Raw genomic sequence first — 25034 nt, 5'->3', positions numbered from 1 at the left:
TTTTGTTCTCTCCCCCCCCTTTTTTTTTTGCATTGTGATTGCTAAGAGCATTTAGTTGTAAGAAGTTCCAGGACATATGAGGTGACAATACAGCAGTCATGTCTTCTCCCCTTTTCTTCTCCCTGGCATATCCATTTACTCCTCTTACAAAAAGTCAGAACTTTGGGTTGCTTCTAACTTCTTAACCATCGTTTTTTTCCTGTGGAGACTCAGGTCTTTTGCTTCCTGGTGAGTTCTTCCCCCTTCCTACTATTCGTAGTCCCTTGAAGGAGACAGAGTTGATCATCAGGTTAGCTAATACATTGTGAGTACTGGACTGAGGTGGACAAATTGTAAGGCAACTTAATATTGCCTAATTACTACTTCTGTCCTAATACCTTGTACTGCTCCCAGCACTAGTTTGGTCTTGTTTTAGTTTGGGTTTTTTGTTTGTTTGTTTGGGTTTTTTTAATGTAGTTTTCTGGTATCTATCAAGGCTTCTCCCCTTGCTGCCCCCACCATCTGCTGAATCTGGTATGTTTGTAGAGTGAGGGTTTCAGACACTATAGGACTGATGGCATTTTCAAGCAATCTCCATGTCAAAATTCAGGACTTGAGTTCCATGATGCCTGCAAAGGCTGAATTCCTGAAGCAGTGGTAACGTAGAAATAATTATATAGAGCCAATTGTAAACGTTTAAAAGCAGTAAATTCTTCCACAACCAAAACCCAGCAAATACCAAATTGTAGGAGGGGAGTTGAGATTGTTTCAGCAGCACCTCTGAAATAGGGATGAGAAGCAGGTTAGCTGGTGTTTTGTCAAAATGTTTCTTTCATGGCAAAGTATCTTCAGGGTTGTCTTACCTAAATCTAATTAAAGTCTTAGGTAATCATAGAAACTGTTTTTCCCTACTGATGGAGATAAGCACAAGCCTTTCTGTTATTTAGTCTACAAGCATTTAAAGTGTTACATTTTGTGTTAGTATTTTTTTTTTTTTGTAATCTTTTGGTGCTACTCCATTTTGAAGACTTTCAAGACAGCCACATTCATATGCAGAAGTTAGATTCACATGCGTATTGTTTCATTTACAGTATTCGTTGATGTATGAAACAACCCCCTACAAATGTCAATGTTACAAATTAAAAAAAAAAAAAAAAAGACCACCCTGGGTAGCTTAGAAAAATACCATCATCAGATGTCTGGTTTCTGTCAGTTTTTTGATTCTAGCAAATGAAACTCAAATGTTAACTACTGCTTTCTTGTCAACTACTACTACTAATTTCTTCTGAAGAATCCACTTAACTGCTAAAGTAATTCTCCTTTTTTGAATTGCTCACGACTTTGGCCATTACACCCTACATACTACAGACCCATCTTTAGTGCCAGGAGCTGGTGTGTTGAAGGAAACATGTTTGTATTACTATGCAGTTTTTCCTGCAGTGCCCAACTGCTTGTTTTCATTATTACTACTCTTTAACTATATGGTTTTCAGAGAGTTTTAATTGCCTTTAATTTTGACCACATCTGTTCTGCAAATACAGCAACGTAAAGGCATGTAATTGTAGTAAAAGTCTTCCTAGGAATTGTTAAAATACCTCTTCAGTTTGAAATGTGTTTAAGGGCAGCAGAGTTATATTGAAGTAGTTTACATTGAAGCAGGGTTTTTTTATATAGGTTGGAGAAAACTGTGTAAGAAGAGAAGACCTTTGTTCTGAGAAGTTAAAAAGATACATAGTTTTAAAGCTTTTTAATTTTGCAGTGTAATTCAAGGCCATTTAATGGCTTGCATTCCATTTTTCTTTAACTGTGAAAGAAAATCCTAGTAGTTCTTGGGGTGTTACATGTGTTAAAACGTATATGCACATGCACAAAAATGTAACTGGTGGAAAGACATACTGGGTGTGTTTGTTTTTACTGTGCTGTTGGACAGATGAGGTGGATAATAACACGTAATTTTACTGTATTGATATTTTTCCTCCTACAGAGAAGATGGGGAGCTAGAAGATGGTGAAATAGATGATGCAGCATATGAAGATGTGAAAGAACATGGTACAAAAGGTGATGATAAACAGAAAAATGAAAAAGGACATAGAAAATCACGGAAGAAACGCAAAAAAGAAAAAGAAAAGAAAAAATCAAAAAGGAGAAGACGGGATAAGCATAAGGTTAGGAAATGCAAACCAAAATATTGGAGGTGCTTATTTTAATTCCAGGTTCCCAGGCTTAGACAAGGATCCAGGGAGTTGGAGAAGAAACCTAAAATGGTTTTATTGCTATTTAGGCAGTCTTCGGACTCTGAGTGCAATTTTTGAGATTCCTATCTTACCAATGCATTTCAATATTAAAGAATTTGTTTAACTAGACTTTCAACACATGGAAGTGCATATTCACACATTTCAGTGACAGTTTATGTGGGCTCAGAGACAATAAATCATTAAATAATCCAGCTGTAGGACATTTCAAATGATAGTTTGGAAACTTACTTGTTAGCTTTGCCTAAATGTGTTTTCATAAACTTTGTTTTCATCTGTTTATATTCAAAAGAAATACTAAATCAGACTGTGGGTGTAACTGTTGTGATATACGTCTTCACTGGATGCTTATTTATTTCAAAATTTCTTTTAATAGCAGTTTACAAAATACTGACATTTATGAGCGTTTTACTCTTTGCCATTGTAAATGGTTGTGGCAGTTCTGACATGAGAGGCCGAAGTGTTAAATCACTTCTTAAATTGTTTAAATCTTAAGCAGCGGTATAAGTTGAGCACTGGCCACTGACAGCGGTAATGGTAGCTGCACTGTAGAGACTAAGTTTTTTAGGATAAGGGGCAAAATATAAATTTACAATTTCGCTTTTTGTGCTAATTATCATATTTTTGGAAAGAAAAGATTTCAGGCTAGTTAAGTGAATTCTTCAGTAAAGTTAATTAAGATAATGTTTCTAATATATATTTTAATCAACTTAAATAAATGCAAGCGATTTGCAAAGTTTTAACCTAGAGAATTAAACCTGATGGTAATTCTCTACAAATCACAGAAATATAGTGTTCTCGTATGGTTGCCCCTCTAAATTTTCTGCAAAACAACACATCTAAATAAAACACTTGTAATGCAGTAACACTGAGTTTTCTCCCAGCAGAAAATGACAGGATGCTAATCATTTCTATGGTCATATGCAAGCTTCTAACCATCTCCCAGATTTGTTAAGCCTTCCAGGACCATCCCTGCTATGTCGCAGAGAAGCAGGGCTCAGAGAGACCCATAGGAAGCTGACATAACCCAGAGAAACCACATAGCCCTCAATGTTTACATTCGGAAGCCTCATCGGATCAGATCTGTTAAAAAGAGTGGGTCATCAAAGAGTGTGCTTTCTTTAGCCTCCCCTAGAAGCAAAGGCTTGCGCGAGTTAAGGAAATATTTTCATTTATTAGCCTAGTGCTTCTTTTAAGTTCATATACAGCAGACCAGTTACACAGAGAATTACATAACAACACCTGAGAGTGCTATTTTCTTCTTTCTTTCAGCATAACTCCCCTTCCAGTGATGACAGTTCAGACTACAGCCATGACTCTGATATTGAGCGTACAGAAAGACCACATAAAAAGAGTAGCAGCTCTTCATACAGAGATTATGATTCTTCATTCAGTCAGGTAGTATTTTTTTTAAACTGATTTCTCATGTCTTTATTTAGGTGTAATTTAAAAAATGTAGATGTAAATGATGCGGTTTTTGAAGGCTGACTTGATCACAGTGCCCATTCTCACAGATTTCAGGAAGCACATCTAGTTCTCATCTCCTTGGGTAGATTTCCAAATGTAAAGCATTATCTGTGACATGAATGTAGGTGGTGTAAACAAGCCTGATACTATTTTTTCCTCCATCAGGCAACAATTAAGATATCTTTATTATTGCCTGCGTTGGATTTAGACTGTACTGAGAGGAAACAGCTCTTGAAAAGCCACCTTTAAGTAGCTAGAGTTGATTCTGTTTTCTGATACTTCAATTTGTCCTGGCTTTTCTCAGTCTGTGCAGCTTGATAGCCCTCCTGAGACTGCTGGGTGAAATAGAACACATTCTCTAAAGCTGCGATAGAGCAGCTAGCGGCTTGGTGGAACTCTGGTACTTCAGAGGAGAGGAGACTTTCCTTTTAGCCTGAAACCATTCCAGAAACCTCATCAGCCAGCCAAATTTATTAACAAACTGAAGATCCTGTCTGCAGAAATGGGAGAAGGGACAGTGCTGGCTTAGGAGTGGCGATAACCAGTATTTCATCCTGACTGACAGAGGCGGGCCAGGTTGTTTCATCTGTGTCCAAGATCATCAGGATATGGAGGTCATGAATGGAAAAAAATTATTCTAATCATAGTTCATCTAAGTAGCACTTAGAACTGCGTACGTTAAAATGCTTTGTCAACTCCACTGAAAAGTTTTCTGGAGTATAGATGCTGATGCTGCTCTTTTTTGTCCTTTTTCCTATTTTGATGCATTCGGAATCAAAAGTACTAGTTTTTACTAAATAACTGATTTTCATTGTTTATTATAAATGCTTGTTTGTGCAAATCTGTTAGCATGACAGTAAAACAAGGTGAAAACAATTGGTTTTGTTAGAACAGTTTGGAGGGGGGTTTTTTGAAATACTGAGTTGCTTCTGAACAATGCAATCCCTTTCATACAGCATGGACACGTATCAGGAAATTACATGAGTTCACAGAAAATGCAACATAAAAAAAATGTAAAAAGTAAGGAGTATGATGACTATAGTCATTACAGTGATGAAAACTTTGGTAATTATAACGAGGAAGAAAAGGATGAAGATTTTGCTGATCAGCTTAAACAATACAGACAAGCTAAAGAGACCTCCAGTACTGATTTAGGACCTCCATTCCCAAAAGAACCAGTGAAAAAACAGGGGATGAAAGGGATCCAGAAAGGTAAGATAATTTGAATAGTTAACTGTAGTAATGGTGGTGGCAGCAGTTGTATCATGCATCATTTCAGGATGTTTGTCTTGAGAGCTGAATGAAGAAAGCTGCCAGCAGTGGCTTTCCTGCGAGCTTGCAGTCTCCCATCGAGTGATAAGGCTGCTCACGGGGAAGGAATAATATCATACGGTTGCACTGATGCATATATTGAAGAAAAAGATCAAGTGTCGGGTAATATGTATGTAGAGAATAAACAAATAAAACCCTATTAAAAAGCCAAGATCTTTGTTGTGTAACTGCTTGAGTAAGAAATCATAGGGCTGTAAAGTGACTTTCTGGTCGTAGTTTATGAAAGTCTGAAATGGGACTTGATTGGGGGGAGGAATGTAAATATGTCAATTCCAAAATCTAATTTAGCCCTCTGTCCGCCAACCCCCCCCCCCAAAAAAAAAAAAAAAATTAAGTACCTAGAAATTTTGGTAGGTGCCTGAATACTTTACTTTTATTAGTATGTCCCACAAGTATGCTAGTACCTTTTTATTCTTCTTTTCACAAATTTTCTTGCATTCAAAGCTGGACCAATACAAATGCTGGTGAAAAAGTATTCCTATTAAACGATAAGCTCCTGAAAGAGTCCTGCTGCCCTTATTTCATGCCTTGCTTACATAAGCCAAGTTATGCAAGCATTCTTGTTTGCACCTTTCGTTTGGTCTCTGATCGTTTCCTGACTATTGTAGTGCAATTCATTGAGCCAGCTTACATCTCTGGCCTCTGTATTATGAAGGGACTTCTGACTCCCCAGTTATCTTGTGTTACTCCATATTGCCCTGGGGTGTGGAAGGTTAGGCAACGGAGATGGTGTGTAGCATTGACAGAGATAGTCTGATCTACCATCTAGAAATGCTTAACTTGTTCTCATCCCTTTTTTCTATGAGGACAAGGTCTCATTTCAGAAACTATTGATTCAGTTTGCAAAATATTCTCCCTTTAATCATGGATAAAAGTTTGTTTCCCAGGCAAAATTTGAGGAGAGTTTTGTATGACATTGTGAATGCCTTACTAGTTCTTGGGAAGATACTGTGTGTTACACAAAGGATGTAAGCTGTGTTCCATTTGCTACAGTGAAGATTTACTGCATTCTGTTTTGGTTCACAATAAAATAAATTGGCAAAAGACTGGCAGAATCTTTTTAGCTGAGGCAAAAATGGCTTTTCATGTGCTGCTTGGCAATACTGCTTCAAAATCTCTGTCTGCAAATCATCTGAGATGAAGTCAAGGCATTTTCACTGGAATCAGCCTCGCTGTCATGGAGTGGCTGCCACCTGAAGCAAGTGTGATATCTGCAGAGCTTTCTAACTGGTTTTCTTTGGTTTTAAATTGATGAGAAAGCAGATACTGTCTCGGTGGTTTTAGCTGAGACCATGACTCCTGGCATGCTGGTAGCTGGGTTACCCTCTTGAGGCTTCCAAACAGTTACCATTAAACATTTTTATATTCAAAGCTGTTCTGTCATATTTCTTAGGTTATGATCTCGCATCTCTTGCATGTTGTGACAGTGAAACATGCACACGCACCTGTGTGCCAGTTGTGCTGGTTAGTTCTGTGTTCAGAAAGGGACCAAATGGCACAAAATATTTCAAGTATTTGGGCTGGTTAGAATAACATGTCTGCACTTCTAATTGTGAGACGCTGCTTTGAACAAGATTAATTTTATATTCAGTTTGTCAGTCTGCTATTGATTTGAAGAGCTTTTCAAAGAGCAGGCAGTTGCACAGAATTACAATTGGCTGCTGTAGTTGTACTTGCCAACTTGTGATTCAAGCTAGTATTTAGGAATTTAGACTGCAAAAAGGTAGATACTCAGTTTGTTTGATTTGTCTGTATTTGATGTCACTGGATAACCATTTTTCTTTACTTCCTGAGGTTATTGAAAGAGGCCATTGCTGTTTTTCAGGTATTTCTCAGAGAGGTAATAATTACAACGTTGGTCGAGGGCGTGGAATGCAAAAGAAATTGAAGCGTAAAGATCGTGGAAGGGGCAGAGGGGGCAATAAAGGATCTGATGGCTTTCATGAGGTACGTGGAATTAAAGTTGAGTTCCTAATGTAGTTGTTTTAAATGACTGGATGCTTTGCTTTAACAAAAGAACATTTAAAAATACCTATCTTTAAACTTTTTTTATCTAGGAAATCACTAGAATTTTCCAGCTCTTGATGTACAAAGTGTAGTTAATAATTTAAGCTAATACATAATTTTCTTGTTTTTCTTGGAAATATGAAAAACTAGCAGAAAGTGGTTTATGAGCTTTGGTTTTGAATGGTGCATGAACTTCAATGTTAACTGTATCTGAAATAAGTTGTTTCGCTACTCCCAGTTCACCTCAGATTTTTCAGCAGAGACAATGGACGCCTTCACAGCTTTTGCCAATTTTTGTCTGAATCGTGAAGAATTCTCCTTTTCTTTCCAAAGCTGTGACTGTGGAAATGGAAATGTATATGACCTTGGTTTTCATTTAGTAATTCTTTGCACAGGAATTAGAGAAAGCATAGTGTTCAGTATTGCCACACTATTCGTAAATTGTTAACTCCAATCTTCATCTAAATGAAAAACAATACAAAATTGATGATTAATGAATCAAATCCATCCGTGGTTGAAAAACATTATTTAAGCCAAATCATATTTAAGTCTACATACTGCAACTAAAATGTCTGTGGTTCTCCTCCCTCCTGCACTCAGGAATGCACGCGGCTGGCTTCTAGCTAATGCAGTGATGTATGAATCAGCAGTGTTAATTTTTCCCCGTGTTGTCCAGCTGGCCTAACTCTCTGGGGCTCCTGGGTGGTCTAGATCAGATGTTCCTTTCCCTGCCCAGCATGTGGTAGGGAAAAGGGCAGCCATTTGATCTGTTAGGACGATGCCTCGTTTATAGGACTCCTTCCTGTTGCTGTAAAGCATGCCCTGTCCTTCAGCACCATCTCCCAAGCTGTGGGGAAGGGTGGAGGCAAGGAGGCAGCTGCAGGCAGGTCCCAGCAGGGCTGGGAGGCAGAAACCAAAAAGCTGGGCTCCTGGCTACAGTGAAATAATGAATTCTGCAATGGAGATGTTGAGCTGTGCGGTGTGGAGGGGTAACCACTGAGTCCCGAGCCACACAGCGACATCCCTGGGATTCTCGGGGACATGGTGGGAGCATTTCAGCCTTCCTCAGGCCATTGTTTCAAGTGCGTTGTGCTGTGGGACAGTCACTGATTTGCAGTGCTCCCAGAGAGACTTGGAGCATCGTGTTTATGTGATATTTGCGTTAACCTTGGAGAGGATCAATTATTAGATGCAAAGCTGCTTTTTCTGAAGGAGCTGAGATTTCTCTGGATTTAATGTGTTCAGAGTAGAAAATGGATCTTGACTGATCCAGGAGTGGCATTTCTAGCTCGAAGATTGCTGCTTCTCAATGTCAACAAAATCCACAAATCATTCTCAGTGTTAATGTTTTGTGACATTGCTTAATCTGCCGAGCGAAATGAGACCAGACACTTGGTGTGCTGATGCTCATGTGTGCTCATGATGTGGTGTGATGACTGTGGAGAACCACATCCATTCTGTTTCAGAAGTTCCCACTCAGCCGTCAGAACCCTGCTCATTCTTGTGAAAATGGGAAGTCAGAAAAGCCTATTTCCCTCTATCATCAGATCAGTAGGCAACCACCTAGCACTGCGAAGAAGACGTTTGTTTCTACCCTCTGTTGCAGTGTCACAGACGGCAGTTCATTAAAGGCCGTCTACGTCCATGACTTCACTAGCTCTGCCAGGCCCCCTCAACACCTATCCCAGGCTCTCTAGTTAGATGAGTTTACTGCGGTTTCTTTCATTATCTCAAGTGCAGATGCCACATGGGAATCAAATCATAAGAAGGAACAATTATTTGCCTCACTAGGTATATAATAATTCTTATGCGTTAGGTCATGATTGAATTGTGCTTCCTGTCTGCTTTGCCTCGTGGTATAAACAAACAGGTTATTTTTCTTCTAATGGGAGAAAAAAGAAGATAGATAATCTGGAAATAATAATCGTGTGAGAAGCACGTAGAGAGGAATGATTGGCAAAGTGTAGCCTTGTGGCTAAGATGGTGGTCTGGAAGTCTGGATGATGACTCAACTCCTGGCTGTCTGCAGAGGTGCCTGTAATCAGGGGGCAGTTGGCACTGACTTGGTGGGTGCCCAGGAGTCAGCCCTGCTTTCCAGCATTGTCAAATGAAGTGTGAGATACTCAGTCCATTCAGTGAAGTTATTTGCGTCTGTTGTATTGTAAGAAGTTTCTGATCTGGTTGCATTTATAAAAAAAGACTGTATTAAAGCAGCTAAGAAAAAGTATGTGTATTTACTTTGAGCTGTAGGTATAATAATAAAGAACTTAAATCATGGTGTAGTTAATCACATTTTGGGGTAACTAGTGCACCAAGTATGCTGTAATATTTTTGCAACTGCACTTAATAAGTAAGCATCAGTAGGGTGTTCATTTTTCTTACAGGATGGCAAACCAGTGAAGAAATGGGTTAATATGAGTCAGGAGTTCATAAATCAGCATACAGTGGAACACAAGGGCAAACAAATTTGTAAATATTTCCTTGAAGGGAGGTGTATTAAGGTAAGTATGCACTGTGTCTGTCGGTCTGCTTCTTTGGTGTGAGGAAGGGGAGATGATGTTCTGTTCTTTTTTACTTCAGCTGATGCAAAGAAAACTTGTATGTTGAAACTCAGTGTTGTGGTTTCTAGTGTTTTGAGTACTTGTAGATAAATGCCAACAGAAGTACTTATGAAAAAATAGCCCCTTCTGTTACACAGTTTGAATTATAACATTCTACTAAAATTATTGTGTTTGCTTATTAGTATATACAGTAAAAACATCTGTGATAGTATCATAAACTTACACTGACAATGTATCGTGTGTAAACATACATCAGATCTTATGGAATCTGTAAATAGGCAATGATTTCTGAATATATTAGATTATTTCTCTTTTATGTGCTACTGCTAATTTTGAAACATTGAAGGAATTGCTTAATTATGCTAAATTATTTCTCTCTCTGAAGTAAAAAGTGGGGTTGTAGTAATAGTTCCCCTACCAAAGAACCATCTTCCTTCAGCCAGCAAGTGGAAGGCAACAGAAAGAAGAGAATGCTATTCAAAGCAGTCAGCTGTCAAGCAAAAGCGCTAGCAAGACAGTCTCTTATTACGTAAAAAAATTGCTATTGCTTGATTTTGAAGCTTGTGCTGCTGTGGAGTTGAATCCTCTGATGTCAGACTAGTTCAGTCAGTTATAAAACACACTTAAGAAAAACTGCATGCTCCTCGAGTAAGTGAGTGCGTCATTTATTTGGTTCCTCTGTGTATTTAGAGATAGAACATTTTCTGTTTCTTTTTCAAATGGTCAAAGTAAAGGTGAAAATCAGTACGCTTTTTTTCCCAAACTGGGTGGGAATTGAAAACAATGCATTTGTTGCTGCCCTTATATATTTTAGTATGTTCAGTAAGATGAGCATTTGCTGCCACCTTCAGTTTTAAAACAAGTGGCTGAAAGCGCACTGAGGGTATTTTTCATAAAAATAAATACAAAAAATATGCAAAAAACCTTTTCCAGCAGAGTAATCCTAATATATAACATGATATGATTGATATAAAATTGATACTATTTGGACTCTGTTTTTCCTACATGGAAGAATCTTAATAATTTGCTTGTTGGATTTTTTTTTTAGTTCTCCCACACACCCTTAAAAAACAGAATCAGGTTTTCTGATCAAGTGCATAGTTGTTTATATGGAAAATAATTTCGGTAAAGTATTTGTTTAAATGCCTTTTTAATGCAAATTGCTAGGTGGAGGCAGAGAACTGGTACTGTAAGAGCAGCTTGTTTTCTGTGACCACTACATATATTCTTTTGAATCCCGATTCAGGAATTGTTTATCTATGTCCACGCCCCCGTATTGACAGTTTTTAGGGACATGCTTATAATGCATTTCTGTGTTAGTAAAGATAAAAAGTTTAAATTCAGCTAAGGAGGATATTTTTCTTTAAATATGAAATGGAATTACTCAGCATTTCAGATAGATAATGTTTTTTCTTGTTTTTTTTATTTATAGGGAGAGCAGTGTAAATTTGATCATGATGCAGAGATTGAAAAGAAAAAGGAAATCTGCAAGTTTTACATACAGGGTTACTGCACCAAAGGAGAGAACTGCATTTATTTGCACAATATCCTTTAGAAAAATATATACTTGAATTAAACTGGAAGTTTATATTTACTCTTAATTGATGTAAGTGATTTTTAAGGGTAGCCATTTCTTTTCTTAAGAGACTATACCAAAGACTATGTAGATTTACTACAAGAAGGTTATTTTTCTGCTCAGATACTTAGGAGGAGAAAATACGTACAAAATTACTGGTTTGTTTGCAGTTTTAAGGCTTTTTAATGTTGAAAGTTGAAGTTAGATGTATTTGTCCACATACTTTTAAAACCCTGATCTGTTCTTGTTTGTTGTAAAGGACTTGTGTTTTATTCTGGAATTGAGACCTTCATCTTTTTAATCACAATTTTAGAATCAAGTCAAAAATAATGTTAAGGCCACAGTAATATAATTATTAGTGGAATGTTAAATGGAACTAGCAGGTAAGTTGGTTATTAGCTTTCAGAATTCTTAACATACTGCTTTGGGAAGATTAAGTACTGGTGAAGAATTGAAGGATAGTTGACAGCTGAATTTCATAAACTTGCCGAACAGCGCAAACTAGAAGTCAGCCTTTGTTAGGAATCCTTAATACATTGCTTACATGAATTCCCTTGCAAGTTCTACCATACAGGAGCCAAATGCTATCAAGGAGATAAGTGCAAATTTTCTCATGCTCCCCTGACTGCAGAAACAAAAGAGCTGTTGGATAAGGTGAGCAATTTGTAGTCTGTAAACATATGGTTTGTTGCTAAAAAGAATAGGGGGGGGGTGTGCTGGAAATTTCTGTGAGATTCTCAGGGAGTGTAATGCTAAACACTAATGATGTTAAGCTTCCCTGTTGCTCTTCAGCACGGTAAGTCTGTGACCAGGTTCAAACCAGGAATTGCCCTTGCCATCAGTTACTCAGTTCTTTTTTAATCATACGAGACTTGTCTATTTTCACAACTCATGTTTTTGCTCATGAACTTTCTTTTGCATCCCCTTCTGTGGAAATCTTCACATACTGTGTAACAAGAAGTGTGGCTTTTATGTTGTCTACCTTTAGCTGCCTAGAAGTTAGATATCATCTGACTTACTTCTGCACTCAGGGTGGAGAAAGGAATGAGGTGCCTCCTCTGAATCATTCATGAAATGCTGACCTTTTTTTTAAGCAGGATATTTATGTCTCTCTCCGGTTCCTATACAACAGGCCTTAACAGAAAAATGAAGTGAATTTTACACCAGAAACATTACGAATCTTAGAATAAGTCCTTCAACTTCTGTCACTTAAAATTACTGTTTGAAGGAAATGGACTTGTGTGAAATTGTCCCTTCCTGGCTACAGAAATAGTTTTCTTCCTGGCTGTGAATTGGTGTCCTGCAAAACAAGTAATAATAGATTTATAATTCATCTGAGTTTGAATTTGATATATAGTAGTACTGTAGCAGGTAATTACATTTAAATGGAAAGTGCAACACTAAATTGACTTGCATATACTGCAAAATTTATAAAGTGTTTGCTACATTGCTTTGTTCTAGGTTTTGAATACGGAGGAGGAACCACAAAATGAAGATGAGAAAGAACTGGAGGAACTTAGAAAGCGTGGCATAGTTCCTCTCCCTAAGCCACCACCAGGTGTTGGACTTCTGCCAACCCCGCCAGAGCAATATCCGTTTTCTGAGTCCGACATAGAAAATTATCAAGATCCTTCAGGAGAATATAAGAAAATCCCATCTCTCTTTGAAATAGTTGTGAAGCCTACTGTGGATTTAGCACACAAAATTGGAAAAAAGTAGGTTTTAGAATTTTGTGTAAGACTCTCCTTAAAACATTGCTGCATAAATATTGAAACGATTATCTTCCTTTCTGTCAGAAGTATATACTTCTGAGTATATTGCTAAGTTAATGATCTGTCAAATATCGGCTATCATAATTATTTACTTATTTAATGCTTTCCATAGAACAGAATTTACTGAGCCTTGACCTTCCAGAAAAATCACTCCATTGGCTCTTGTTTTGCCTCTGTGCCTGCCTTGCCTATCTCCATTTGCAGGTTGAGCAAAGTTCATTCTCTTCTACAATCTTTTTATAGCTCGCTTTTTCTTGACCAAAGCTAATGGACACTCCTGATGGAGACTGTTGGCCTTGGCATCTCTAAAACTCCTAGTTGCAGCAAATGTCCAGTTCTGCATGTGCTAATATTGAAAAAATGTTCTACTTCCAGACAAGCTCTGTCACATGTTATGATGTATATGTAATGTATATAGTCCCTCTCTTTGAAAATCATTTTGCTTCTTTCAGATTTTTATCCAACTTAAGATCAAATAAGTACAAACAGACATCTGTAAGAGTGAGGAGGGGGAGAAAATGGCTAATAGGCTGTTGATCTTTGTAGGTGCAAAATTTGATTCACTAATTTTCTTTTGCCTACAGGCCACCAACCTTCTATAACAGCGCATCACCACCAAGACCACCGTTTCAGGGAAACGACCCACATTCTCAGCATATGTATAATCCAGGTTCAAGTCCAGGGCCAGGACCCGGCATGTCACAAGGACATAATGGGCCGCCAATGCACCCAGGTTCTCCTGGACATCATCCATGCGCAGGGCCTCAAGGCCCAGGAATGCCACAGAGTCCTCCTATGCAGGGTGTTCCACCAGGCTTTCTCGGACCGCAGAACCAGACTGGTATGCCTATGCAAGGACAGCAAGGTGGTCCACCTCTCACACCACCGGGTCTCGGTGGATCTTACAATGCCCCAGGAGTTCAAGGACATATGGTGAATATGCCGAGAGAGAATCATTGTCCTCCAGGGCCACAATACCAGCAGATGCCTGGTGAACGGCAGCCCAATATGAATTATGAGCCTATTCAGAACCCAGCTGATTTCTATGACAATTACTATTCTCATCAAGCTGTACATAACTTCCAGCCAGCTAATAACTCTGGTGGTAAGGACATTTAAAAATTGTTGTTCATTGATATGGCACTTCGCAGTTGCGTGGTATTAAAACATCATGGCTCCAAAGCTGAACAGCTGCAAGAATCTTGGATAGAGAGCTAAACTCCCTGAAGTATCTTCAGTATATAGGCTTTTTCAGCTGACGCTTTGCAGTCATGTAATATAAGTCACATTAGTTTTGCTTGAGTATATTTTATCTCCTCTGCTGTAAAAGCTTGTATAGGTTAGCTGCTAACTGGGTTTTTTTGTACTACAGATGGAACATGGCATGGAGAATTTACAGATCACCAGGCTCACCTCATGGCTCAAGAGTCCCATCAAGGTGGAAGTGAGTCAGACTGCATGAGTAGCCATATGGGCCATAAACCAGCCATTAATGTACCGGATTTTCTTCCAGCAATGCAGAAGGCCCTTTACGTAAGACTTAGTCAAAAGCATCAAAGAGATGGAGACTCTGTCAGCAGCCAGGGTCAGAGGGCAATGAGCAAAGATGAAGGTAAAGATAATTTTGTTAGAGTTCCAAATGTACTTACTGACCATGTATTAGCCTGGAACAAATCTCTTGACTTGGATTTTCATCGCATTACCATTTGCAGTTATTGTGAGTGTGCAGGTACCAACTTGAGTAATATTTTCAGCTGAATATACTTGCTTTCCTTCCCAACTTGTTCCAGGATTTTAGTATACACTTAGTTGCTGCATTCCAATTCCAAGTAGAAAGATCTATGGATAATTTTTGGATATGGTTTGTACTTCTAAAAGGTTCTGTTGTCTATAACTCCATTACTACTTTAAATCCCTGATTGAAACAGAAAAGTTATTATTTCTAACTGCCAGTACTGCAAGTGCATCTTAGATTCTGTTTATTCAGTTGTGCCTCTTGGTCTTTTCTGCATATTCCATTTCTCTAGAGGAGTATTTTTTCCTCTGTGATACCTGAAATTTGCAGTGTTTAATCTGAGTGTCTCTTCTGTAACCTGGACGATGGAGAGCAGTAAGCCTGCTGATCAGATTCAGCCACAGAGAGTACGTTTGTCCCTTGGCCTGCTCCCTGCTGTGCCCTTTTCTGAGGCTGCTAGGTTATGTGACCAGAAATGCATCTTCTGTCTGACCAAAAGGCCGTTGCTGTATCAAATGTTTTTGAGGACATTGCTGATGTAATTCTGATCAAATGATGAGAGAGAGGTGGAGATGCAGCCCTTCAGGCTGCATACAAAACCAGAGCGACTTAGAGTAATCTGCTCTGAACTGAAGACTTCTCACCAGTGCTTTAGAGTGACTGGGCCTCCCGCCTAGAGAAGAAGGCTTCTCAGAAGGCAGCGTAACGGAAAAATGTTTCTGTTAGCTGCCTCCAACATGTCACTCCTTGTTGAATATTTGTGTGGTACAAGAAGCGTTCAGGAAACATGCATTAGTGTGTATCAGATAGTGGTGATGCTGATGGGGTTCGCTTTCATTTCTCATTTTACTGAGCCAGAATAGACCACTAGTCTCCTTCAGTGAGTAAGCAAGTTTAGGATGTGGACCTGAGCACACAGCTGTGTTGATAAGTCTTTCCAGTACATTGCATGCGACAGTTGAGAAATTATCCTTGCAAATTAAATACTCTTAATTCTTCCCTTCCTGAATCTTGACCTCCGCCCAAAACCTTGTGATTTTGATTGTAATAAGGCAGCAAATTCCACATTTGTAATTGATCTGTTTTTAAGACTGCTGTGAGGTGCCATTTTACTTTTCATTCTGCCATCCCACAATGAAGGTCATTTTCATCAAGACTCAGATTTTAAATGTTTTTTTCTACTAGTACTGGTAGAAATAATTGTTTGAAAGCAGGTTATTTTCCCAGATTAATGTTGAGAGACAGATATGTAGAGAGAATGCAGCAGAGTTTGGGAGTATCTCATCTAGCTACTTTTTTTTTTGTTATCTCTGTTCTTCCTTGATTTTTGTCATTTTAGATTACAGTTGTTATAATACAGAGAGTGATGATTTAATATCTGGTCTTTTCAGTTTGATTTTACTGAGAAGTTACCCTTTATATGAGTAAGTGTGTTGTATTCCCTGGTGATTATTTGCTTGAATAATGTGTTTGGTTTTTTTTGGGTTTTTTTTCCCCTAGATGACAATGTCAACTGGTATTCCAGTAGTGAAGAGGAAGAGGGGAGCAGTGTTAAATCAATACTAAAAACCTTAAAGAAACAAAGCGAAAATTTTAGGAATCGACAACAACATTCCACAGAGCAGCACATGCTTGGTATTCCTACTGATCCGAGGCTGGCAAAAGAAAAAGGCACAGGGCCTCAGGCTGCTGACCCGAGACTTCGGGCCTCTCCAAGGTCCAACCCCAGAAAGCCTTCAGAATCCACATCCTTGGACCCACGGCTTGTACGAGATCCCAGGATGCACAAGGTCAGTGAAGGTGGTCATGCCAGCTCGTCTCTTGGGGGAGCAAAGCTAGATTTACACCATGCGCACACTGGAGTTAAGGTCAAGAAAAAAGGGATGGATGATGATGAAGAGGACTCGGAAAGAGAACTGAGAGAAAGAGCTTTTCTGATACCGTTGGAACCTTTGCCTGGTGTAACGTTAAGGGATCCCCGATCTCAGCTTAGGCAGTTCAGCCACATTAAAATGGATGTTACCCTGATGAAACCAAACTTTGCTAAGCATATTGTGTGGGCACCCGAAGACTTGCTCCCAATACCTTTGCCTAAGCCTGACCCTGTCTCTTCAATCAATTTACCTCTTCCTCCCCTCATTGCTGACCAGAGACTTAATAAACTGCGGAATTTGAAAAATGATCCTCACCCAAATGCAATGCCAGCTGACCCGCGACTAGCTGCAAAGGCAAAAAACAACTTAACGGGCAGGAGCGGCTATTTGGATCCATCTGCAGATTCGCATGCCAGTAGCTCAAGCAAATTAGGAGATCCTCGCTTACAAAAAAACGTTGATCCCAGACTCCACAGACTGTCGAGCGCAGATACGCATCATGGAGTTGCAAAGGATTCACACCCTCCGAAGTTTGACCCCCGCCTCGCCAGATCTGCTGCTGGCTCATCGCAGCCCTCGGAAGCTGCCACTGCTAAACCCGACCCAGATGCTCTGCCTCCGTATGCACCCAAGCTATCATCGAGTGGTGTTAGGCTGGGAACTCCAGGCTCGATACTGAGCGGTATTAGTTTGTACGATCCGAGAGATCACAGCTCATCCTTGGACACAGCTCCAGCAAGTTCAGGAGAGAATGGAGAGAACCAGAAAAAAAGTATTTTGAAAAATTCTGGTAAAAATGAACCCAGTCTCTCAGAAGATACATCACTGCAGAAGGCTGCCTCAAACGTGGAAAAAAATACAGAAGGATCAGCAGAAGCCGCTTCAGATAAAGCAAACAGCACCAGTAAATCTCAGGCTAAACACTCCAGTGCTGCACCTGCGGTGCATAATCTTCCTATCCAAGCTTTATCAGGATTAATCAGACCGCAGTACAGCGACCCAAGGCAGGTTAGACAGCCTGGACAGGTAACTCAGACACAGGATAGTGATCCGAATGGGGAATCAGATGATAAGTCGTTAAAAGATGTTTTCAAGACTTTCGATCCAACTGCTTCACCGTTTTGTTAGCAATTGATTTTAAGTCTTTTTACTGTTGTGAATATTGCAGTTTTCTGCTGTTTTGTAACTGGTTTACCTCTTTGCTTTATTTATTTTTAAATTATAATTATCAACACTTTTCAGCTGCTAATCTCAGAACCACATGCAGTTATACAGTATGCTATAGTGTTTGCAAAGCTGTGGTATTTTCTATATAATACTTTTCCAATTTCAGGGAGACTAATAATTGACATGTAGAAAAAACCCCATGTATTGTGTTAGAGCTGATAAAAGCACTTTCATTGTAAATAAGTCATTCAGAAAGTCCGAAGACCTGTATATGTGTGAGCTGTCTCTTTCATAAACAACATTTAGATATGATTGCCACATTTGTATGATTGTATAGATACAAGCAATATTATGTACATTACTGTGAGAGACGCTGTTTGACAAGGATTGTCTGACACATCAAGCCAAACCTACTAACTGATTTAAAACCTACGTAAATGATTTAAAAGGAAAATGACGATCCTCCTTTTCAGATCAGTTGATGTAAGACATTGACAGTTTTTATTCATGCAGTCAATATTCTTAGTGTAAAAGAGACCTATATCGCATATTGAGGATTAAAAATGTCATATCTTTTAAAAGTATTTTATTCTATGCTGTATATAGAAGAAATTGTGAAGTACATAACTAGAAGAAAGTTACTGTTAAAAGTGAAGAATACCTAAGTTGTCTAATACAAAAAAGGTTTTTATTTAATTTTTTCACGCATACACAATTCTGATTAGTGCTATAAGTTACATTGTGGTGTTCATGTATTTCAATGTATTTTTGTATTCAGCTGCTTAATTTGTATTGCTTTTTTTGTATTGATGTAACTGCAGTACTTGTATTCATGGTGTCTTTATGACATTTTTAACAAAAAAATTAAAAAGGGTACAGTTAAAGTCTGGTAATGACTGTGATGTTGACATGTTGGCAGCTAGGTCAGCGTCGGGGAGAGACCAGTGGGGGTGTCTGCAGGTTGAAGGTGACTAAAACTGGTTTTAGTGCAGTCGCTACACTGCTTCACAGTCAGACCGTAGTAGGTTTTTAAACTAACCTTGTACTGAATCCAAATGGAGTTAGCTTGCTGCGTGGTTCCAAGATCAGACTGCTGATTTGGAGAGGGTCGTTATTGTTCTCTTACTACAATTACCAGCATCGCTATGGGAAATGTCATGCATGTTCTTTAATTTCTGAAGATGTTGCATGCTGAGAGCACAACTGTCCTCAAAGCCTCTCTTGTTTTGCCTTTTGGGTTGCTTTTTATATAGAGGAAATGTAGTCATACCTAGCTAGCTACATTTACAATAAAAATTTGCCGTCTGCTCGATTGCCATCTGGTTCCCGCCCACTTGGAATGTTTCTTTATATTAAGTCTCTTCCTTGGTGGACCTTTTCCTCTCTGTTTCTGTTTGTTGGCCCAAGTAATGCTTGCGACTGGGACAGTATAGTGTTTTATCACAAATTCTGAGGTTTTGGTTTCTTGTGCCTGTGAGACAAACAGGCAAGACTGCCAGTGTCTTGCTTGGATGAGCAGAGCTTGGGTGAGCTGAGGGAAGCTGCTGATTTCTACATGTGCAAAACATGGCAGAGGAGACATTGCTGAAGGCAATAATGGTTTCAATTTGCCTTCCTAATTTCCCAGAGTAAAAATTGTATTAATTTTATGATACTTTGAATCGCACTCACTCAAAATAATTGAAAACTAGGTAACAGACATGAAACTTGGTTGTTATTTTGGAGTAATCTGTTAGTCCTACATAATCACTTCTTAGTACTTCATCTGGTGACGAGTTTGGCTGTTCAAGAACGTCATCAAAAAAAACAAGCCAGCAGTATTGGACAGCAGGGAAAAATAGAAACAGTTTGGAAATAGCACGTGGATTGATAGGGGAACAAAGAGAAAAAGTTACAGTATTGAAGCCAAAGGCGTGGTTTCGCATTTAGATGTGGAAAGTACTTCTAGGATGTGCAGCTCTAACCTGAAGCTATAACTTCTTGTAGAGTGGCGATGACATCATCACTGAATTGGATTCTCAGTGGTTTTTTGAAAGTACTGGAAAAATAAGAGTCAAAGGAAAAGCTTTGATACCAAGAGCAAAATGACATGCATTGCAAGTGGTTTGCCATCGGTCTGGTTATGGACCCATTTTGGAGTTGCAGGGTGTGTTCTAGTAGGGGGATGCAGAGTGCTGGCTTCCAACCTTGGAGATCCACTGCCATCTCAGTACCTTAGATACATTACAGGTCTTTATTTTGGAAAAGAAGGGGTACAAAGTAAGGAGGAAACATAATCTGAAAGGGGCCAGCTAGTTCTTGCAGCCTGTTGTCTCCATGTGTAACTGCCTCCTTCCTTCCTTCTTCCCAGATCCAGCCTTGCACAGCCAGCAGGTCCCCGTGGGCTCCCCCAGCCACGGTGTAAGGGTCTGCAGGCTGCTGCTCGGCTCCTCCATCTGTCTGTGCTTGCTGCTTTATTCGTTGCAGGTTTCTTCCCCGAGTTTATGCTTGCTCTGGTGTCCCCGCTGCTACTGTGCACTCTCAAAACGAGGAGGTTGATGGCTACAGCGCAAGTACTAAACTATCTGATACGGGGAAGGTGCTGGGGGTGTCAGAGGGGGCAGGTGGGGACAGTCCTGCCACACCGAGGTGGGCTGGAATGAGCTGCAGCCACCAAGCAAGTCAAGTCTGATCTGCGGTGCGGACTGATTGTGTTTTCTGTGTTTTCACAGGGGAGGCTTATTTCCATCTCTTCCGCAAGTGCAGTATGCTGGCACGGAGCAGCCTTTCCCTCGGACACTGGCAACTCGTGCCCCTGAGGCTGTGAAGCATGGGTGTGGAGAGCGGTAACAGGAGTAGCTGGTCATTGGTCCTGGATGCTCTGGAAGCCTGTAGCTGTGAGGTGGGTGATCTTCAGCATTGAATGTTTTATTCTGGATAAAAGAGGGTCCTGGGGCTGAGAGGGATTTTGGGAGAAAAGTCTCATTTGTCTGCAGGCTGCAAGATCTGCAGAGTTGGGGGCAGTAGGTGGGACAAAATGCTCCCCGCTTCTGCTAGTCCTGGAGATGTCAACGAGTAAAATGTTTTTCTCTGACCTTGTTTGCTGTCTGCACTTCAGAAGGCCTGAGCATTGCTAGATCACCACCTGGTGTTTGCTGCCCCATGACAGAAATACTTGTAGGGTGATTTCTAGCCTCCCTAGGTAGCCTGTTTTAATATTTTTCTGCCATGATGAAAAGACTCTAATGTGAATCCTTCGTATTGCAAAGTAAATCAATTTATTCTTGCAAAGTAGAGAATACTTAATTACACTTGTGTTTTGCATTTCAAAAGTCAGTGATCCTATCCCTTTGTCTTCCTCCTCAATTAGTTCTTCTTTCCTCCAGCTTTTGTAATGCCTTTTTCATGTCACCCTCTGAGTTCGTGTTTTATGTATGAGCTCCACCCAGTGCACTGGCTCTTCTGTAGGGTTATATATCTCTGGCTGCCCTTCCTGTGCGGTATTTAGGATTGCTACCCCTAGAAGAAAAAGGGATGGTTGCTAAAAAGGGCGTGGTTGCAAAAAAAGGTTGATACTGTGCTAAAGATCAGGGCCTGAGAAGGACGTCCCAGCTCTGAGGCTTTCTTGTGCGGGAGACAAGCAATTCAATCATTTACGGAGCCCCCTGATCCTTCCTTCCAGCCAGATTTGCTGGTGCTGCTACAAGTGTGTTCCTACATCCTTCTGTTCACATCTTGGGTGCTGAAGAACACAGAAGAACTGGAAGTCACTGAAAGTAGTACAATGAAGGTACCTCATCAAATGCTGTCTTCTCTATATCAATGTTTGCCAAAGAAAAGAAAAAGCCTGCCTTACTACATAAGAGCCAGAGCTGGCTAGCAGCTGGACAGGGGCATGCAGTATATGAATATAAAGAACTGTAGCTCCACTTGGTGGCTGTGGATTCAAGAGTAATGGTTTCAGGCTGAAAATTACTCGGGCGCCAGGTAACAAAGATCAGTGAATCGTTATTTTACAGAACAGGAAACCCTCTGTTTTCTCTTTCATGGGATCTTAAAGCTCTTCCCCAACTCCTGTGTCCTCTGTGGCTTGGTATCACATCTTATTACTCAACTTCAAACACCATCTGGAGGAGAGGCCGCTTAGGAAATACACTAGCGTGTGGCATCATCTTATTCTGCTCTTTGTTCAGTTGCCAAAAGGAAGCAGCGACTCTGCAGGGTGGAATTTGCCACAGGAGGAGTGCCTAGCACACAAAAGCCTTTTCAGGCCTTGCACTTTCAGTCGTCCTGCAAGAGCAGCTCTAGCAGAAGAGATGTGAGCTGGAAGGAGTGCAGCATGGGCTACGTTCTTTCTGCCGAGGCCAGTTAGCAATGCAGGTCCCTCCAGCAGAAGTCCCTTCCTGTTTTTACAGATGGCTGTCCGTAATTGTATGTCCTTTAATAGGTTTTGGACACTTGGGCGTATTCTTGGTCTGAGGTGATTGTTCTTGCACCATAGCCATCAGGGTGGGTTCAGCCCTTGCCTGAGTCTTGCGAAGCCCTAATTCATCCCTGTCTGAGTTTAAAGACTCCTTGGCTCTATGCCACAACAGGTTTTTTCTCCACTGCATGCAAAAAGCAGCTACTTCTTCTTCTTCAGAGTCAGGCGGGGGCTGTCGCAAACCCTATTAGACAAAATATTTGCATGCTTTAATATACTGTTGTACATGAACTCGTTTAAAATATCTTAAAAGATATAAAAGTCTGAATGCGTCAATGTGTGTGTGACCAGTGTGGCATCTCTACCTGTTAATGCTTAAAATGCTTAGAAGTGCTTAAAAACTTGCTTACAGAGAGATAAAAGGAATGCAGTATAGTTTATTGATAAGCAGGGAAATTTCCAAAGGCAAAAAGCCAGGTCATAGGGGACTTTGTAGTCTAGACAATCAAGATAAAAGAATGGCTAGTTACTTCAGGCTGACATCAGCAAAGTGAAAAATGGACATACATACAAGTTTTTACCAGTATGCGCAATTATCCACAGGAGGAGCTTTTTCACCCTTATGGCTGATTGTTCATCAAATAGGATTCTAATAAAAACCGTGTCTCTTTCAAAAAGACATTCTGAAGCTCAGCAGAAGTTGTAGGATTACATAGGACGCTAGGGCACATGATGAAAAACTGCATCAGTGGAGAGTCTGGTTGTATTTGCACTTGTTTTCTGAGTGCTTTCAGATAAAGTCTGCTCTCACAAACTATTTACAGTTGGATCAATCAGCCATCATTGGCAGCTGCAAGGGAGGCTCTTGGGAGTTTTGATCAAAGCTCATCCTGAGACAACATAAAGGCTACGACTGACATTGACTATTTCCAAATAAAGGCTCCAGTGAGATGCTACTGCTCTCCCCTATCCAAAAACGAAATGGGAAACGGACCAGCTAAAGATGACTTCAGAGTTGGTAGCAGTGACAGAGCAGATTCAGTGCCTGGGAAGATGCATATTGGGCTTTGGAAACAAAGACAGAAAGGCATAAAATAAAAACATCACAGTAAGAATGTTTACCCCCAGCTGGAGTCAAGAGGTCCCACAGCACCCAGCTCCCACCTCCTATAACCCAGCTTGGCTGCAGGAGCTCCCCACAGCGTGGACTTACCTTGCAAAACCTATTCGATGCCACCAGCGTTAACTTACTTTGATACACGCTGCCTCGGCTGCCTTCAGAACATGCAAAACCGCTTGAATTAGGTTCTGTGCGTTGCTCACCAGCAGCTCAGAAGAGGACTTGCTCTCTGCAGTGACTGCTTTTACCCTTAAAAGACATTTTAAAGGATTTTATTAGAAGAACATCAGACAGTGTGCTTCCCCTGTGTGGCCAGAACTCCGGTTACTCCAACACCAGAAGATTGTCCCCTGCGCGATCAGAGCAGGTTTCCACAGAGGCAGGCAAACTGGGGGAGGAAAGGGCTGTTTACAGCAACAGGGAGAGGAGAGGGAGCCACCTGAGCTGTAACTGAACTCTGAGGGCTACACCCAGATCCAACAAGGGCATCTGGAGACCACCGTGCACATCTCTTTGAGAAGGGGGCCACCAGCCTTGGGAGAGATTGTCCTTGACCCTGGCAACTCACCTGGCCACCATGCTGAGCTGGCTGCTGATGGTGTGGGTCTGCTCTGCAGCACACAGCAGCTCTGCGGAGCATCTCTTGTCCAGGCAGTGCTTTGCAACAATGCGGCCAAATTTAACAAACACCTGCCCATCAGAAGCAATTTGCCTAGCACAGGCGACAAGCTGGTCCTTGCTCTAAAACAAAATAGAAAGAAATGTCTGGGGAGAGGAGGAGAGAAAAGACCACTTTTCCTGCAAGACAGGGGGAGTATCCAGGAAGCCCAGATATATTCTGAAACAAGGAAAGGACTGGATGCCAAGTTCACATCTAATCAGGAGGAAGTAATTTCTAGTGCTTTACATAAATATAGCTGGTGCCACTCTCACAAACGCAGGGTAATGCAGGGGTTTCGAGGAAAAAATGTGCTGGGGTGGAGGAGGTGAAGCACTCCATACCACGATGGGGCCCTTCTTCCTCAGGAACTGAGTCATGTGAAGCATCCTTGTTGCCATGTCTTTGGTGACCTGGGACATCTTACTGGGGCCACCCTGCCATGGGTCACTGTCTTCTCTCTCGTGCTTCGCAGGGCTGCTGGCAAAGGAGGCGCTGGGAGGACCGTTCTGGTGCTGTTGAGACAAGAACTGAACAGATTTGAAGTCTGGAGTGTGCAGATGCACCAATGCTGAGAAGTCTCCGCCTGTGTGTTTCTGAAGCAGTTTTTGGTGAGTAAAGGAGATGGGAGAACTGCCCGCCACCTCGCTGGGTCTGCTCTGCCTTCCCAACCAGCCCTTCTCTCCCTTTCACCCACAGTGGGACTATAAAATCCCAGTGCCCCGTGCTGCTGTCTCCTGGAGCTGTCTCCAAACGGGTGGTAGCTGTCATGTGAGCTGACAGTGCCCGCGGTTTAAAAGTATGATTAAGTGCTCTAAACTGCTCTGCTGAGTGATCTGGATCTTGTTCCTGAAGCCTTTGCCAGCTCCTGACAACCAGCAGCAGTTGTTGTGGGAGTGGATTTGCCGTTAGTCCCAAAGGGTGCTTGTGGAGAGGTGTGGAGCTGAGCAGAGACAGGTAGTGTTTCAGGGGAGGGAGAGCGGTACAGCCCTCTGCTCCTCAGAAACAGTGTTTTGAAGATGGGTTTATTTATGCAAGAGTGCCCATCAGATCAGATATCCAGAACTCAGCTGAATAGGGCAGCCAGTAACCTGATCTAACTGTGAAGGTGGCCAGGGGGTTGGATTATTGA

At 40.8% G+C, this 25034-nt stretch overlaps 2 protein-coding genes across 4 annotated transcripts in view; one reads left to right on the top strand and one right to left on the bottom strand.

Moving 5' to 3' along the window:
• Positions 1 to 18606, top strand: part of ZC3H6 (zinc finger CCCH-type containing 6) — a 29204-nt gene extending 10598 nt beyond the window's left edge. Inside the window, exons 2-12 of one of the 3 annotated variants that reach the window (XM_075035295.1) lie at positions 1964 to 2144; positions 3504 to 3629; positions 4655 to 4910; positions 6856 to 6977; positions 9422 to 9538; positions 11031 to 11144; positions 11721 to 11828; positions 12636 to 12889; positions 13531 to 14051; positions 14319 to 14558; positions 16182 to 18606. In XM_075035295.1, the coding sequence (XP_074891396.1) occupies positions 1964 to 2144; positions 3504 to 3629; positions 4655 to 4910; positions 6856 to 6977; positions 9422 to 9538; positions 11031 to 11144; positions 11721 to 11828; positions 12636 to 12889; positions 13531 to 14051; positions 14319 to 14558; positions 16182 to 17683 (3541 nt within the window). In that variant the 3' untranslated portion in view covers positions 17684 to 18606. Of the gene's footprint in view, positions 1 to 1963; positions 2145 to 3503; positions 3630 to 4002; positions 4313 to 4654; positions 4911 to 6855; positions 6978 to 9421; positions 9539 to 11030; positions 11145 to 11720; positions 11829 to 12635; positions 12890 to 13530; positions 14052 to 14318; positions 14559 to 16181 lie in introns of those variants that run through there. The other 2 variants (XM_075035296.1, XM_075035297.1) reach the window with 2 other exon arrangements.
• Positions 18607 to 23020: 4414 nt separating this feature from the next.
• On the bottom strand, positions 23021 to 24321 carry LOC142034935 (vinculin-like). Its single transcript, XM_075036771.1, has 4 exons — positions 24247 to 24321; positions 23813 to 23985; positions 23376 to 23493; positions 23021 to 23189 (listed from the first exon to the last, which is right to left on the bottom strand). Exons 1-4 carry the CDS (start codon positions 24301 to 24303, stop codon positions 23163 to 23165), a joined length of 375 nt encoding a protein of 124 aa, XP_074892872.1. The 5' UTR covers positions 24304 to 24321; the 3' UTR covers positions 23021 to 23162.
• Positions 24322 to 25034: the final 713 nt, after the last annotated feature.

Source organism: Buteo buteo, chromosome 9, assembly GCF_964188355.1.
Source record: "Buteo buteo chromosome 9, bButBut1.hap1.1, whole genome shotgun sequence".
Lineage (NCBI taxonomy): Eukaryota > Metazoa > Chordata > Aves > Accipitriformes > Accipitridae > Buteo > Buteo buteo.
Note: the sequence above shows the minus strand (reverse complement) of the source record. Positions and strands in the feature narration are given on the sequence as shown.

Excerpts from the sequence above, each read along its gene's own strand:
- LOC142034935 (XM_075036771.1), bottom strand. The coding sequence starts at position 24,303 with ATGGCAACAAGGATGCTTCACATGACTCAGTTCCTGAGGAAGAAGGGC. Across the intron at positions 23,494-23,812 it reads CAGCTCAGCATGGTGGCCAG|GGTAAAAGCAGTCACTGCAG; the intron begins GTGAGTTGCCAG and ends ATGTCTTTTAAG. Across the intron at positions 23,190-23,375 it reads CCGAGGCAGCGTGTATCAAA|CCCAATATGCATCTTCCCAG; the intron begins GTAAGTTAACGC and ends TTGTTTCCAAAG.